At 32.9% G+C, this 16,481-nt stretch overlaps 1 protein-coding gene across 1 annotated transcript; it reads right to left on the bottom strand.

Annotated features, from left to right (window-relative positions):
- Window positions 1-993: 993 nt before the first annotated feature.
- On the bottom strand, window positions 994-16,138 carry LOC132717947 (nucleolar and spindle-associated protein 1-like). Its single transcript, XM_060701532.1, has 9 exons — window positions 15,978-16,138; window positions 14,707-14,760; window positions 13,880-14,263; window positions 12,519-12,822; window positions 11,753-11,848; window positions 10,805-11,001; window positions 5,677-5,890; window positions 5,066-5,261; window positions 994-4,563 (listed from the first exon to the last, which is right to left on the bottom strand). The coding sequence occupies exons 1-9, from the start codon at window positions 16,053-16,055 to the stop codon at window positions 4,479-4,481; spliced, it is 1,608 nt and encodes a 535-aa protein (XP_060557515.1). The 5' UTR covers window positions 16,056-16,138; the 3' UTR covers window positions 994-4,478.
- Between the last annotated feature and the right edge of the window lie 343 nt (window positions 16,139-16,481).

A 16,481-nucleotide genomic window follows, 5' to 3' on the forward strand; every position in this document is an offset into this window, starting at 1 on the left:
CGTCACAATGTAGCGCCAAATATCGCGTGCAAGACAAGACGCAATAATATTTTGCTGCGCGCTGTACAATTGCAGTTGCGTAGCAAGCAATAGGTTTCGTAACCATTTTTCTTTGATAATGAAATTAAATAAAAAGGTTATTTTTTCGTTTTTCGTGAAATATGGTATATATTTTCACTCAACATGATAAAATGTCACATATTTTCACTCGCCGTCCCGGCTCGTGAAAATATGTGGCATTTTATCATGTTTCGTGAAAATATATTCCATATTTCACTCAAACGAAAAAATATCCTCTTAATAATAATTATATATGTTTCCAAATCTGTTAGTATAATAATAATTATTGCCGATGGTTTCAATTTCTTTATATTTATTATTATTTTATTATTGTTTTTATTAATTTATTATTATTACTATTATTATTATAGAAACGGCTAAAGCCGTCCATATGGCAAATACACCGAAAATAACAGCGACGGCTTAAGCCGTCCCTATGGCAGTGAAAGGGTTAAGGATTTTAAATCTCAATTTTATATCCTAAAGTCAAGGGCAATTACTCTACAAAAACTGAAAAAAAATCCTTTAGCAAACCCCTCGGGTGCATAACTACACATGCAAACTAACATTCCTGTAAAGTTTCAAGGTCAAAATACTTTTTGAGCTATGTTCGACACAAGAAAATTGCAAAATTTTACTAGGTCAAGGGCAATAACTCTAACAAAACTGATTAATCCATACACATATAGGGTAAGGTGCACAACCCTACAAACAAGATGTTTAAAAGTTTGCCGACACTAGCTTAAGCAGTTTCATAGCTTCATGTGACGACACATCATGAAAAACATGCACGCACACACATAAATGCACGCTCGGACGTACAATGGTAAATCTAAATGCCTCAACCCCCCAGAGTGTTGACACAAAAAGATGGAAAATCCATCAAAATGTTTTACTCTTTCAGTGAAGAAAAAATAACAAAGATTCTATAAATTACTGGATATAATTATTTAATATGGTAAAAGCTTTGAAAAAGACATTACACCAAAACTGAACAAAAAAATAATAATACACATGGATGCCAAATAAATGCCAACATAGGAGTATATTATTTGTAACCTAACATGAAAACATTCATGACTTTATTAGATATTTATAAAACATATTTCATAAATCTTCATTAATACACAAAGGAGTGTACACAAACAGTGCCATCAATAAATAAAATTGCCGAAATGTGATCTTGTTTTTCAACGAAATCGAAAAATGAAGAACGAGGTCATCGGCATTCCTGTCAGTGACAAACATGGCAAGCACATGGAATTTGTAAAGTGTTGTGTTCACATCACCAACATCATCATCATATATTGACATAACCTATATATTCAAAAGTACAATATTTTCCTTTCATTCCCTGAATAAAGACTTAAGTAAATATAAAAAAAAAACCCACATTGAACATAAATAATAAAATTACACATAATGCCACAAATTATTTAACTTAAAAAGCATGTTCAGGCATTTTCAGAACAGGATAAACTAACCACTTGATAGTTACACAACTAAAACTATGATCATACCAATGTAAAAATGTTGTTATTGAGTATGGTTAGTCAAGATGTATATAACATTGCATGAACCTTTTACCATAGCTAAAATTGTTAGTTCAATACAAAGGGAAGTAATCACAGTGGTTACACCCACATCCTTATTGGATTTAACTCACTAGCAGTCCCTCTAGATACTTGCAGAAATTATGATCACAAAGAAGACAAATATCACTGTTTTCACCAATTCTTACATTTTTCATTCATGATCATATATAAATCTGTTCAAATGGCAGTTGTCTTAAAATGCATTTCCGGCAGGTGAAAAGGCGAGATTTTAGCTCTTTATCATTCAAGGGCCTTGTCCAGTATATACCGGAATAAGGTATTTAGTGTGGTGCTCCAACACTTTTCTTGCTCTATCTTTATTTCAATAATTACCTCCCTTATTACAGAACAAAGATAGCAGTGCTTGAAACAAACTTTTTTTATATTCTATATAGGCTATATACTATAATAAGATACATTTGTATCTTAATATACATATATAGGCCGATTATGTAAAATATTTGATTATGTGACTAGCGCCTATGCATCTTACAAATAATCTAGTCTGCAAACACAATCCCATGAATAGCAGTTCAAGATGTTTTCTACAATATACAAGCAATTAAACCTTGAATGAAAGCAGTGTTTGCAAAGGGTATATTATGACATTAAACTTAGGCATACATGTCTATTTATGAAAACTACATTCTAATGATAAAATGAAAGTAGAAAATAACGAAGAGGATGAATATTGTGATGATGATGAAATGATTATGTACATATGATAAAAGAAATTTAGGGAAAGATAAGATAAAAGCAAAAGTAAGAAATACAGTTTTACAACATAAAATGTTAAAACATTGTTCTTTACATATGAAAATACTAAATATAGAGAATTAATGTAAACTGGTCAGATATTGTATTATAAATCATATAAATATTTTTCTAAAATTCTGTTGTAATAGTGATAATATAAAAACAAGGGTGCCATAGTCACAAAATACGCCCATTTACGAAAGCTTTAGATGGAGATGGGGGCATTATGGATAAGTGTTATCTAGCAAGCAAGTTTTTATTCTTGGCACTGTGTTGTTAAATGAACCTTAAAACAAATCAGTAGGGAAGATATGCACAGGATGTGTGACCTTGACCTTGGTCGCAGGGACCTGAATTTTATGCACGGCACTCAGCCTCACAATGATGAACATTTGTGCCAAATTATATTGAAATCCCTCTATGCATGTAGAAGTTTTGCTCCAGACAAGCGTTTTTCTATGAGCTCTAACTGTGACCTTGACCTTTGACCTAGAGACCTAGTTCATGTGCGTGACATGGCTTCTCATAATGGTGAACATTTCTATGAAATTTCATTAAAATCCCTCCATGCGTGTAGGAGATATGCTCCGGACAAAATCTGGATATTTCATCATCTTTAGTGACCTTGACCTTGTATATATTGACCTAAATTATATGTATCACAGCCATAGTCTTGATAATGACCATTTGTGTTACAATCCCTCAATAAATGATGACTAAATGGTCCATATACACATCTTCATATTTTTATTTGAACTTTGACCTCTATGTGTGACCTTGACCTTGGCCGCAAGGACCTGAATCTTGTGCGCAACACTCAGCCTCACAATGGTGAACATTTGTGCCAAGTAATATTGAAATCCCTCTATACATGTGGAAGTTTTGCTCCGGACAAGCATTTTTCAATGAGCTCTAAGTGTGACCTTGACCTTTGACCTAGAGACCTGGTTCATGTGCGCGACACTGCTCCTCATAGTGGTGAACATTTCTATGAAGTTTCATTAAAATCCCTCCATACATGTAGGAGATATGCTCCGGACAAAATTGGACGCCGCCCGCCCGCCAGGGGCGTTCCCATAATACGTCCCGTTTTTCAAACGGGCGTATAAAAATGGGACAATGTTTAATCTTACTGAAATCAAGTCTATTTTAGAACAAAATAGAAGAAATTCTCTGTCTCCACACTTTCAAAAGAAAAATACAGAAATCAGTTTTTGTGTTTTAAATTTCATCAACATAGTAAAGGTTATATGATAACTTCACTTTTAATGGTGAAGGAAGACCTACAGTTGCAATATTTCAATCATGAGCAGTCACCAAAGTCAAACCATAGCCTTCTTCATATAAGATATTCAGTGTTCTCTGGTGGGATTTGAACCCATAACAGTAATGGGGAAATAATTGCAAGTTAGCAACCTAACCACTGACGCACAGATGCCCCCCAAACAGAAACTGTGTAATGTTGTCAAAGAACAGTGACTATATCTGGTCAATTAGAGATAGGTATTCAATGTAGAACCAAATGTAAAATACAAACAAAACTTACAATACCAGTTATAATATATATCACTTGTCTTATGATGCTAGTCTAAGACATACATACATTATCAATTACATAAAAATATGTCTCCAAAGATCAATTATAACTTCCATTTTGAAATGATAATTTACACTTGTAGTACAGTAATATTCTGTCATAATAAATGTTTCATCATTTTATCTTTAATACTATTCAGAACTGTCATTGAAAATAGATTATTTCTCAATACAAACCTGAGACAGTCTCTTTAACTTTAGAATCTAAAGCTGTGTCATGTAACCACACGCTATTAATGATAATATTAACAGTTATCTGATTCTACACTTGGTTGCGACAATAATCCTTATGTAACATCTCTATCAAATCTAGAGCATATGTATAAACTAAACTTGTCTCCATAGTTAACATTGCCCAGTGTTCAAATAAAGCTGAATCATCATTCTGTTTGAAACATTCTTCCTTGTTATATGTCTTAAAGAAACTCAGATAGAATAAAAGTTCAGATTGAAAGTTTATTATTCAGATATTTATATTTTAATCCCTCGTCTTGCCATCTGAGAATCATGCTTCTTGTCAGCACGTCGTTTTGCTACATTCTTTCTTGTCACTTCCCTATTAAAATATGTAAAAATTAGACAGGTGTTGGTCAATACATATAGTTATATGATGTAAAACAGAACAAAACATTTCTGATATGTAGTTTGCTCCACTATTTTCAGTGTGTGATAAAAAATAAATGAAGGGAAATCAAGTACACAGTGTTATAATTCATTTAAAATCCATGCTATCATTACGACCCTTAGTAAGTGGCTTATCAATATGATTCTAGATTGAGGCTATTTTTTATTAAAGAGAGTTCAAAGTTGACTTAAGTTGTAAGCCATACATGTAGTTACCTTTTCACTTAATCTCATAACTGAATAAAAGAAAAGTCATCGCAAGGTATCTACACACCAAGATATCAGTGATTTAAAGAAAAAAATATATTTTATGAGAAGATTTTTTTTTTGGAAAAATATTCAAGTTTAAATAAATTCAACCAGAAATTTAGTATGCTTTAGTTTCAACTACCAATATAGTCAATTTTAATGAGAATTGTTAAAGAAAACTGTACCTGTCCTTTTTTATTTTAACAGCACTTTGGCCTTTTATATATACAGGACTCTTTGTGGAATCCTCCAATGGCTTCAACTTTCCTTTGTGTGTCTTCCATGTGATTGGCCTAGCCAGACTTGCTTTAAGGTCAAACTTCTTGCTGGATGTAACTGTGTTGTTCAGTGTGGACGTCGCTGTAAACTTAAATGGTGTGGCTGTAGGAAAAAAACAACACTACAATGTTAAGATGCATTAGAATATAACCTTGAGTATAATATATCTTAAAATATGATGGGTAATTATAAGAGTATGTTGATCTGGAACTTGTATTTGACTGGAGTGGAATTTACTAGGCTAATATGTCACAAGATGGCAGAAACACAGAGTGTGATCTGTTCTAGTAAATCCATGAATGGCAATACAAGTAAACAGACAAGATATTCTTTTATAATAACCCTTATATAATATACCTCCTTAGATTTAAACAAAATTATTATTTTCAACCATAATGTAATGGTACAAGTAAAATGTCAGCAGTCACTCTTGATTTTCATATCTGCATGTTACATACATTACACAAAGAAAAATATAAAAAGGTATATGTTTAAAGAATTTGCCACATATACATACTGGTGGATTTTCTTGGAGCTACTGAACCAGTTGATTTTCTAGCTGCTGGCTCAGCAAACTTCACTGCCGAGGAGATGACAGACTTTGGAGATTTCCTAGGTAAAGTCTTGGGTGACTTCTTAGCTCCAAAGTTCAGGTTCATTTTACTTGTATTCAGCACTGTTGGCTTGAACGGTGTTGTCTTGTTAACATTGGATGTTCTAGGCTTTAAGAACTTTAAAGAAACAATGAATAACAAATGCATTATGGGAAAATATATGTATTTGTTTTTTATCTACCTATCTTTATACTACATTTAATAAGTAAACGTTTATTTAACTAGAAATGTGTCCATAGGACGCGGGTGCCCCCACACTCCACTGTTTTGTCAATCTTATGACTTTAGGTCAAATATTTTTTAGGCTACATGTGACACAAAGTGAAAACTAAAAATCTTTTTATAAGTCAAGGGCAAGAACTTTACAAATACTGAACTAGAACTATCGCTGAATGCGATTCATACCCCCACCAATGTCCTTGACAGAAGACCACTTGGAAAGGTGGTTAAGGGAATAATTTATGTGGCACAAATACATAAAAAGAAATTATCTCTGGTGAAAAAAAGACTTATTGTACAGGTAATAGTATAAATATATATTATCAAAACTGTTCGAAACAGTTTCAAATAACCTTTCATTTTCCCAATGCATTAAACATTTTATTTATAAGTCAATTTTTGACCTTCAAGTGTGGCCTTGACCTTAATCTGGCACAAGGGTAAGATGGGTTTTGCACATCACCCATTTTGGGTGAACATTTGAGTAAAGTTTGAAGAAAATCCTTCCATCAGTATAGAATTTATAGAGTAGACACAATATATTGTCTAGTAATGGTTGTATGTAAATTTGAAGACTTAAAAAGGGGATAACTTTGTCAAAATGCAATACAGAGTAATGAAACTTGACCTGCATATCTTATTTGCCACAGCTCATATATCTTTTAAATTTCAAGCAAATGCCTGAGCTAGTTTCAGAATTATTCAAGTACATGTTAAAATTTAAGAACATATTCTAAGTCAATTTTTGACCTTCAAGTGTGACCTTGACCTTTAGCCGGTACAAAGGTGACATGGATTCTGCACATAACCTTGTTGAGGTGGACATTTGAGTAAAGTTTGAAGGAAATTCTTCCATTGGTATAGGATTTATAGAGCGGACACTACATATTGTCTAATATTTGATTGTATGTAAATTTGAAGACTTAAAAAGGGGCATAACTTTGTTTAAATGCAATACAGAGTTATGAAACTTGAACAGCATATCGTATTTGTGACCCTTCAAAAATATTTTAAGTATCAAGCAAATACCTTTTCTATATTTAGAATATTCAAATAAATGTTAAAATTTAAGAATTTTTTCTAAGTCAAGTTTTGACCTTCAAGTGTGACCTTGACCTTAAGCCAGCAAAAGAGTGACATAAGTTCTGCACATCCCCTGGTTGAGATGAACATTTGAGCCAAGATTGAAGAAAATCTTTCAAGTAGTGTTGGATTTACAGAGCAGACATGACATAATGTGTAATATTAGATTGTTTGATATTTGACCTTCAATTGTAACCTTGACCTTGAGCTGACACATGGGCAACATGGGTTCTGCACATCCCCTTGTTGAAGGGAATATTTGAGCCAAGTTTGAAGAAAATCTTTCAATTAGTGTAGGACTTACAGAGCGGACACAACATACTGTGTAATATTTGATTGTTTGATATTTGACCTTCAATTATGACCTTGACCTTGAGCTGGCACATGGGCAACATGTGTTCTGCACATCCCCTTGTTGAGGTGAACATTTGAGCCAAGTTTAAAGAAAATCTTTCAAGTACTGTAGGACTTACAGAGCGGACACGACATACTGTGTAATATTTAATCGTTTGATATTTGACCTTCAATTGTGACCTTGACCTTGAGCTGACACATGGGCAGCATGGGTTCTGCACATCCCCTTGTTGAGGGGAATATTTGAGCCAAGTTTGAAGAAAATCTTTCAAGTAGTGTAGGACTTACAGAGCGGACACGACATACTGTGTAATATTTGATAGTGTTTGATATTTGACCTTGAATTGTGACCTTGACCTTGAGCTGACACATGGGCAACATGGGTTCTGCACATCCCCTTGTTGAGATGAACATTTGAGCCAAGTTTGAAGAAAATCCTTCAATTGGTATAGGAGTTATAGAGCGGACACGAAAATGGAGACGGACGGACGGACCGACCGACGGACGGACCGACCGACCGACGCGACAAAGCGAATCCATTATAGCCCCCCCCACATTTTGTGGTGGGGGTATAATAAATACACAAGCAAACCCCAAGGTGCATAAGTACACATGACTGAACAACATTCTTGAAAACTTTCAGACCTACAGGTCAAATATTTTTTGAGTTGTGCATGAACATGTGCATAGCTTCAGAGTGATGTTGATCATTATTCCTGTAAAGTTGGTTGATTCTAACTCAAGCACTCGAGGAACAAATAACACAACATAATGGAACTGTTTTCACTAAGTCAAGGGCAATAAATCTGACAAAACAGAATAAATCCACAAGTGAAACCCCAGGTGCACAACTTCACATACTGAGCAACATTCCTGTAAAGTTTCATGACACTAGATCAAATACTTTTTGAGTAACGTGTGACAGAAGTTGAAAATTGTAAATTTTTACGAAGTCAAGGGCAATAACTCTAAAAATACTAAAGGTATCCACATGAAAATACCCAGGTGCACAAATACACATGCTGATCAACATTCCTGTAAAGTTGCATGACTCTAGGTCAAATACTTTTTGAGCTACATGTGACACAAGTTGAAAATTGGAAATATTTACTAAGTCAAGGGCAATAACTCTAACAAAACAGAATAAATCCGCAAGCAAAACCCCAAATGCACAACCACACATGCTGAGCAACATTCCTGTAAGGTTTTATGACCCTAGGTCAAATATTTTTTGAGTTATGTGCTACACAAGTTCAAAACTGCAAATTTTTACTAAGTCAAGGGCAATAACTCTAAAAATACTAAATATATTCACACGAAAATACCCAGGTGCACATCAACATTTCTATAAAGTTTCATGACACTAGATCAAATACTTTTTGAGTTACGTGTAACACACAAGTTGAAACTAAGTCAAGGGCAGTAAAGTCTAATACTACCATATACATTTGTATATATCCACACGAAAATACCCAGGTGCACAACTACACATGCTGATCAACATTTCTATAAAGTTTCATGACTCTAGGTCAAATACTTTTTTGAGCTACGTGCGACATAAAAGAGAACAGACAGACGGGCGGACGTATGGACGACAAGGGTAAATCTAAATGCCCCCCTAAAGTGGGGGCACAAAATTAATTGGTTACTACTGTATTGGCACTTAAAAATGTTTTAGTGTACTGATAATATCAGTAATGTGATGTTGTTCAAAGAAGAATATACCAGCTTGTACCCCAAGGGTTGATATTATACTGAACTGCAATAACATGTCAGTTGTTTTTTTTTTTTTTGCATATTATACCCTATTTTAAATGGTTTACCTCAGAAAATTGTATTTTCTTGGAAATTTATGCCATAACATACTATTTTCTTTGACATTTATATCTTCATTTATAACTATAAAATGTTGTCCTAGACACAGTGTCAGTCTTAAACAGAGCTGCATTACTGGTACTGGTACTGCAGTACGTACTGCAGCGATTTTGCAAGTACTGATACTGAATTACTCTTACAAAATTTTGCTACTACTGGTACTGGTACTGCATTACTGTCTTAAAAAGTGGTACTGCTACTGCATTACCCAGTACTTTTGGTTTTGATAAAATTAAAAATAACATCAATTTTTCTCATAAAATAAAGCTGTAAATTACATTAACTATATTTTATTTTTGTGAAAAAGTAAGTTATCAAATCTAAAGATAATTTGCTGCAATATTCCTTCAAATGTTAACATAGTATTCATCATAAAAAGCACCAAAGACTTTAAGTAAAAATTAAATTAAGATAAACAGACACAATTACTCTTTACCCTAAAATATCCTTATTAAAATATTTTATTACTTTGTATTTACTAGTAAAAGAGCAAAATAAACACTAATTAATTTCTTCTATTCTAAAAAATCCCATCTCAAGTGATATTGTTAGCACCATAAAAAGTTGTTATTTACTTTGGTATAAATTGAACAGAAGTGTGAAAGGCAACAAAAGACTGTTGTGTTTTAAATGAAAGAGGTTTGCATTGTATTTATACAGTTGACTGGTTACTAAACAATTAGATATGACATGAATATATGTTGTAAATATTGTTTGTAAAAAGTATGTTAAAACTTTAAAGCAGCATGCCTCCAGATTCATCCTAATTTTCATGAAAATTTTGAAAATGTATTTAAAGGTAAAATATTGTTAAATGAACAAAGAAAGTACTTGACACATTACAATCGGCACTTAAAATCCACGTAAATTACCAAAAAGAGGTCAAAACATGCATAAATAGCCCCTACTGCGTTAGTAATGCAGTAGAAATATAGTGATAAATACTACAAAATACAGTCATTAATTGCACATAAGATATAAATTATCACTTGAATCTTTAATTTGTTTACTTTTCTTAAAGTTTTAGTAATTTTTTTCCAAGTTTAATTTTCATGAAATATTTTGGGTCATCTGGAGGTATGCAGCTTTAAAGTAAATTATGATTTTATTTCTTTGCTGAATAATATTTGCAATTATTTGTTTGACACTGTATTTATTCAAACTTTGATGAATATATAAAAGTAATGGTACTGATACTTAATTACTTCACCAAAAAAAGTACTGGTACTGCAGTACCGAGCTAAAATCTAGTACTGGTACTGGTAATGGTACTGCATAATTTGCCAAGTACTGGTACTGGTACTTAAGTACTACACCCTTGGTACTGATGCAGCTCTGGTCTTAAATGAAACAAAAAGATGTTATCTAAAATGCCCCGATTCCAGATGAAATTTCTAGCATTTGTAAAACTAACTAAAACACCATTCTGATATGCAATAAATATCTTAGCAGATATACACAAGACTTAAAAGATGAAAACATTTCCCTTGCATAACTTACTTTATTTTCATTAGTTTCTGGTGTCTTGTGAGCCTTCAATTTATCAACGGCATTACGAACTTCACCCAGTAATGTCTTAGCTTTCTTCACGGATGCAGTCATTTCCTCAGCTCGTTTACGCTTCTTGTTTAGATATACATCAATTGGATCAAACTTTTCAAAATTCTTCTGGTGAATCTTCTCCCAGTTTTTGTTCCCTATTTAAAAAAGCAGTTAATTTGTTATATTAGTATGGATAAGGTAAGAGATGTGGAAGCTGGTAGAACCTAGCTTTTGTTTTTTGGGAGACGTCAAATAAATCCCATTGTTTTTCATTACAAAGTGTGACAACTTTTTGAGAAATTATCTCTTACAGTCATTTTGTAAAAATGTTCTACATATGTTCTGTTATTCTCAAATAGATTTGTATTAAAATACAAAACATTTCTTAGATATTCTAACACGACCTGAACATAGAAGAACAGAAAGTGTGTATTATTATGCAATAAAATCACTGTTGACATTCTATAATTAGACATGTGATGTAATCATTATATATGTGACGTAACCACTAAAAATGCAAGGCGCTGAAAATATGTACGGAAACAAATCAGGCGCAAATCAGCTTAATATCGGGTATGACAACATTTATTTGTTAATGTCGTGTTAGAATCGAAATAAATATACCCAAATTGGTGATAAAATCACTGTCATTCGGATGCGCATTATTATATCACTCGGGCTACGCCTTGGTGATATAATTCTTTGCATCGGAACTCCCAACAGTGACTTTATTGAGCGATAAAATCACAGTTTGGGATATATCATTTCTTAATTATATTTATCTACACATAAACACTTTTATCCTGAGTATACATATATACACTTCAATCCAGAGACTATTTGGTTGATCATGTCTTGTTATACCGAAACCAAGTCTATCTCATAAACATTGCTCTTTAATATTACCTGGAGTGATGGGTTTAGTTTCCTTTCTCTTCTTTACAAATGCAGCAAATCTTGGTATACTGGTACTACTGTTAACAGAGGATGGTTCCACTGTCACTAGAAACATGGCAAGAACATTATCTCAAGCAAACAAACATTTTTATATGTATATTATAATATAGGTTAATATAGAAAAGGTTATGCCGTTATGGAACCCAATGTTGAAAACGTTGTGAATGAATCTTTAACAAATATCATGAATATGTACTTGGAATAATAAATCAAAGTGGAGTAAACATTAAACAGATATCACAGGATAAAAAAAATGTGTTCTTTTCTTAATATAACAGACATCAAAAACGTCTTGTATATTATTTCTGGTACAAGCAGACATCCAAGTAGAAGCATCAAAACAGCTTCATTACATTAACAATTCAAAGTCACTGGAATTTTTCTACAGTAAGTAAACCATTTTTTTTATCCAAAATAAATCATGTGAATTGAACATAATTATTTTTTTCACCTGAATTTTATGATTTTTCAAAAAATATTGTGAAGGCTTATCATTTGAACTAACGTTTTAATTAACATACATGTATAATATTCACAAAGCAGAAACATGAGACAGATATAAGGAATTCACTCTAACTAACAGACTCTGCTTCTATGTTTAGTAAAAAAAATATTTCTGTTGTTTAACAATACAATTGTTCAGGTTGCAGTGGTTTTTGTGGGTAGGCAGCATAAGTGGAAACAATATTTCATTTAAGACCTAATATCTAAATACCTTTTTCTTTAACTCTTTTATCTAGGACAGACATTAAACTCTGTTTCATTTCTTCACTATTCATACCATCCTTCATTGCCCCTAACATCTCAGTCACCGACTCAGCGCTACCTGTGCTCTGACGACCAGAACGTCTACGATTTGGGCTTCCAACCTCAGGTGTCTTAAGATTTGGTGTGGGGGCTTTTTCAAAAGTACTCCTCCTCTTTTTTGTGCTATCAGTAACCGATGGAGATTTAATTTCTGGTGTCTGTGCTTTATCAAATGTACTTCTTCGCTTCTTTGCTGGCTGGCAAACATCAGGCTATAAAGAAGAAAAATAAATATAATTATTATGATATTCTGATAGAAAAACATTAGGTAAACATAAGAAGCTAGATTTGTGCCAAATAGACAACTTTAAACTTCAACAAATTAATATAAAACCTTCCCCACAAGCTTTAACCCTTACCACACTAAATTTCTTTAATCAACTTCTCCATCTTTCAGTCTGGACAAAGTTATTCATCATTTTTTGGATTTTTTACAAACTATGAAAGACTGATTAGGGAATAGAGCTCTTGGTTTGCACTGGCTGCATGGATAAAATCTGTTTATGGCAGTAAACTAAGATTACAATCTTCAATAAGAGCAGCGAAGTCTCATACATGTAGGTGAAGCAATATCCAAAACAGCAAATATATATCATGAATATACCCAGCTTATGTGAATGGGTCCAGACCCCAATAACAATGAAGGAATAAAAATCTATACAGACCTGTTTTTCCCCCGATTAAATACATATTACTGTGTGCTAAACGGAAACAGTTACTCCGACCATAATTGAATACCGTATGTTTTGTAATCCTGTTTTGTAAACATTATATCTTGTCATAAGAAAACAAAGTTAATGTTTAAAATCAAAGAATTCTTTTAATACATGTACTGTTGCTTAAACGTTTAGCATGGTTCTTATATTGTCATTTAAATGGTTACGTTTTTGCTTACCACCCCTAACAAACAAGAGCTGTTGGTAGAACAGTGTGCTTGACTATTCTCAGTGCTTGATAGTAAAAAAACAGGCTGAATAATGTAGAGACTATTCAAAAAGGGTCTAATTCTGACAAAATCTGTGTCACTTAGAGTTATGGGCCTTGGACAGTGAAGTCCTATTATGCTCTCAAATAAGTGTGCGAAGTTTCAATCCATTCTCTTTCGTAGTTTTGGACTTGAAGATATCAACTTGCACTCAAAAACTTAACCAACACCCAGGTGCATACAATAGCTCTCACTATTTCTCTTATACTAAAGAATACCTTTTGTAAAAATACATAAATCTGCTGAAATAAATTTACGTTTTAAAAATGTAATGTTTCACTCACTGTTTCTGACTGTTTTCTTTTGGCTGCAACCTTATTGGAAATGGGCATTATTGCAGGTTTTTTATTGGGTGTTGTTGCTGAACTGATTGTTGGAGTGGCTACTTTCACTTTGGGTATGTCAGGTTTAACATTTGAGGAAGCTGGTCTAACTGCTACAGCTGGAGAGAAGACACGTTTCTCCCATCTTGAATTAGGTTTAGCTGAACCTGGAGTACCAGACTGTCCTACTTGTGTGGGTGTTGTGGTATTTACCCTAGCTGGTGTCAAAGCTTTTGATGGAGTATGTTTTTTTGCAACCAATACTGGTGTTTTTGCTTTCCCCAGAAATGTTTTTTTGCATTCCGTAACTGATGTTGGAGTCTTTGATTTGACTGGACCTGCTTCCTATATTTGTGAGAAAAGAAAGAAAAAAGTGAAATATGCTTGCATCTACAACCATCTCTAAATTGTGTGTGTGTGTTTTTTTTAATTAAGCAACTATAAATTGTTGTTCGTTCGAACTTTAAATTCAGTGCTTTAACAATGATTTTTCAGATTTTAATAGGGTATTTTTTCACTTTTAATTTTTTGAAATCTTGGGATAAACAAAATAAATTAAGACTGTGGGTCATAAGGTGACTGCACTGAAAACAAAAATAAATGACAGTATTTGTTAGGTGTATAATTATCTTATTCTCAAATTCTTTAGTGCTAACACTTCTGGTACATTTGCAATTATCATAAAACTTATATTAGACTAGTAATTACATACATGTACATGTATGATACTATTATTAATTCACAATTCTGCAAGATTTAATCATTTATATAACTATTCACACCTGTACCTGTTTATCATTTTTCTCATAGTACTTGGTCAGCTCTGCAACAAGCTTCTCTTGCTGTAACATAAAAGATATTGAAATTATCCTTTACATTAGCAATTATTCATTCTTTGATTAATACCAGCAAATATACCAGGGCCTTTTCCCCTTCTGATGCACTAAGCAGCCCTGGGCTGTCTAAGAACCTTCCCCAAAAGATAACTTAGTAAAATCAGGCATTTCGCCTACAATACAATTAAAATCGAGTTCTTCTCTTCCTCTTTTGCAAGAATTGGGAAATACATAATGTATTTTAATAGAATAAAGTGTACTTAGCTTTGTCTTGAATTTAAAAAAGCAGGATATAATGAATTGTTCATTAATCACAATAGGAAAAAATTTGTCTTACATGGATGCATATATTGTATTTGACCAACATGAATACATCTAGATTCAATAAAGTCTACTGAGGACGAAAACAAGAATGTGTAAATTTATTTTAAGTTACATGTACAAAGGGAAAAGGAATTTTTAAACTCTTGCTCCATTAACTTTTAAGTCCCAGCCCCAGGTTGGCTGAATACTTATAGATACATTTTTCCTTTGATTGCACATCTTTTGTTACTAGTTATTTTTATAAATCTAATTTATGCTATGCTTTATTGCTACCATTTAGGAATTCGGGTCAACTCAGCCCTAAAACTACCTTGGCTCCCTGAGTCATCTCGACATGGGTCAACTTGGCTAAAATTATATATTACCAATATTATAACTGATTACTTTTTATATATTTTCATTAAATTTCATTGCTTATTCTCTCCAGACCTCTCCTCAAGGACATTTAAATTTTATTGATGCAGAAAGCAAAATTTGTATGTGAATTTGTAGAGAAAAGAATTTACAATACACCAATTGACAGTTTTCCAACTAGCAGACAACAGACTATTCTTATTAGTAGAACTGCTAGTAAAGATAACCAATTCCGATCTCGCTGTATAAATCGTATGTAAAATGGTCTGACTTGTGGTCAAATTGTTGGTTTAACTGTAAATTTAAATACCTTAAGTGTCAAACAGAATGAAAATATAGCAACAAAAAGCATGTACACAGGGTTGTGCTACACTAGATTCTATCAATAATATCTTACGATTTTCCCACATTGATATCTGCAGCTTGAGTAATAGATTTTATCTGTTTATTGTATGATAATTTACAAATTTAATGAAAATTTGTGTAGTCGCGAAATCTAGTGATAAATAATTAAATTGATTAACCGAACAATAATAATTAAAAACCTTTAAATTTGCTTTAATGCCTGCTTTCTTAGCCAATTTACGCAGTTCTGCATATTTAAGTTTTGCTAAATCCTGCATATTTAATGAATATTTTCTACTCTTTCAAATCGCGCGACCTAAAACTGTAAACTTCCGGCTAGGCTACGTTCGAAAATCGCTCCAACATTTCTGATTGGTTGAAATTATTCTTAACAGAGTTGTCACCCTTCACCTGAAAGATTGTCAACAAACTGCTGTCAAGCTTATTCGTTTTCATTTTCCAAAGTCATTCGTGATATACAGTGCTTAAAGCTATCCCAGCTAGCCAGAATTAAATTAGTGCTTTGCAATGGAATTTAATGCATTTTTCGAATAGAAGCGCGTGCTTTTGGAATTAAAAGGAAAATATGATAGTGTGTTCTTGGTCAGGATAAATCAAAACAAAACTTGAAAATGCCAAATAAAAGTGAAAGCCAAGTTATTGGAGTAGTTGCCCCTAAATCTGCTGTTAACCAGCTGATGGGA

The sequence above is a fragment of the Ruditapes philippinarum genome, unplaced genomic scaffold (assembly GCF_026571515.1).
Source record: "Ruditapes philippinarum isolate M1 unplaced genomic scaffold, ASM2657151v2 ctg2711_1_1_1_1, whole genome shotgun sequence".
Taxonomy (NCBI): Eukaryota; Metazoa; Mollusca; class Bivalvia; order Venerida; family Veneridae; genus Ruditapes; species Ruditapes philippinarum.

Coding starts and splice junctions, on each gene's coding strand:
- LOC132717947 (XM_060701532.1), bottom strand. CDS start 16,055: ATGCAGGATTTAGCAAAACTTAAATATGCAGAACTGCGTAAATTGGCT. Junction 14,761..15,977: donor GCATTAAAGCAAATTTAAAG/GTTTTTAATTAT, acceptor TTTATGTTACAG/CAAGAGAAGCTTGTTGCAGA. Junction 12,823..13,879: donor AAAGAAAACAGTCAGAAACA/GTGAGTGAAACA, acceptor TCTTCTTTATAG/CCTGATGTTTGCCAGCCAGC.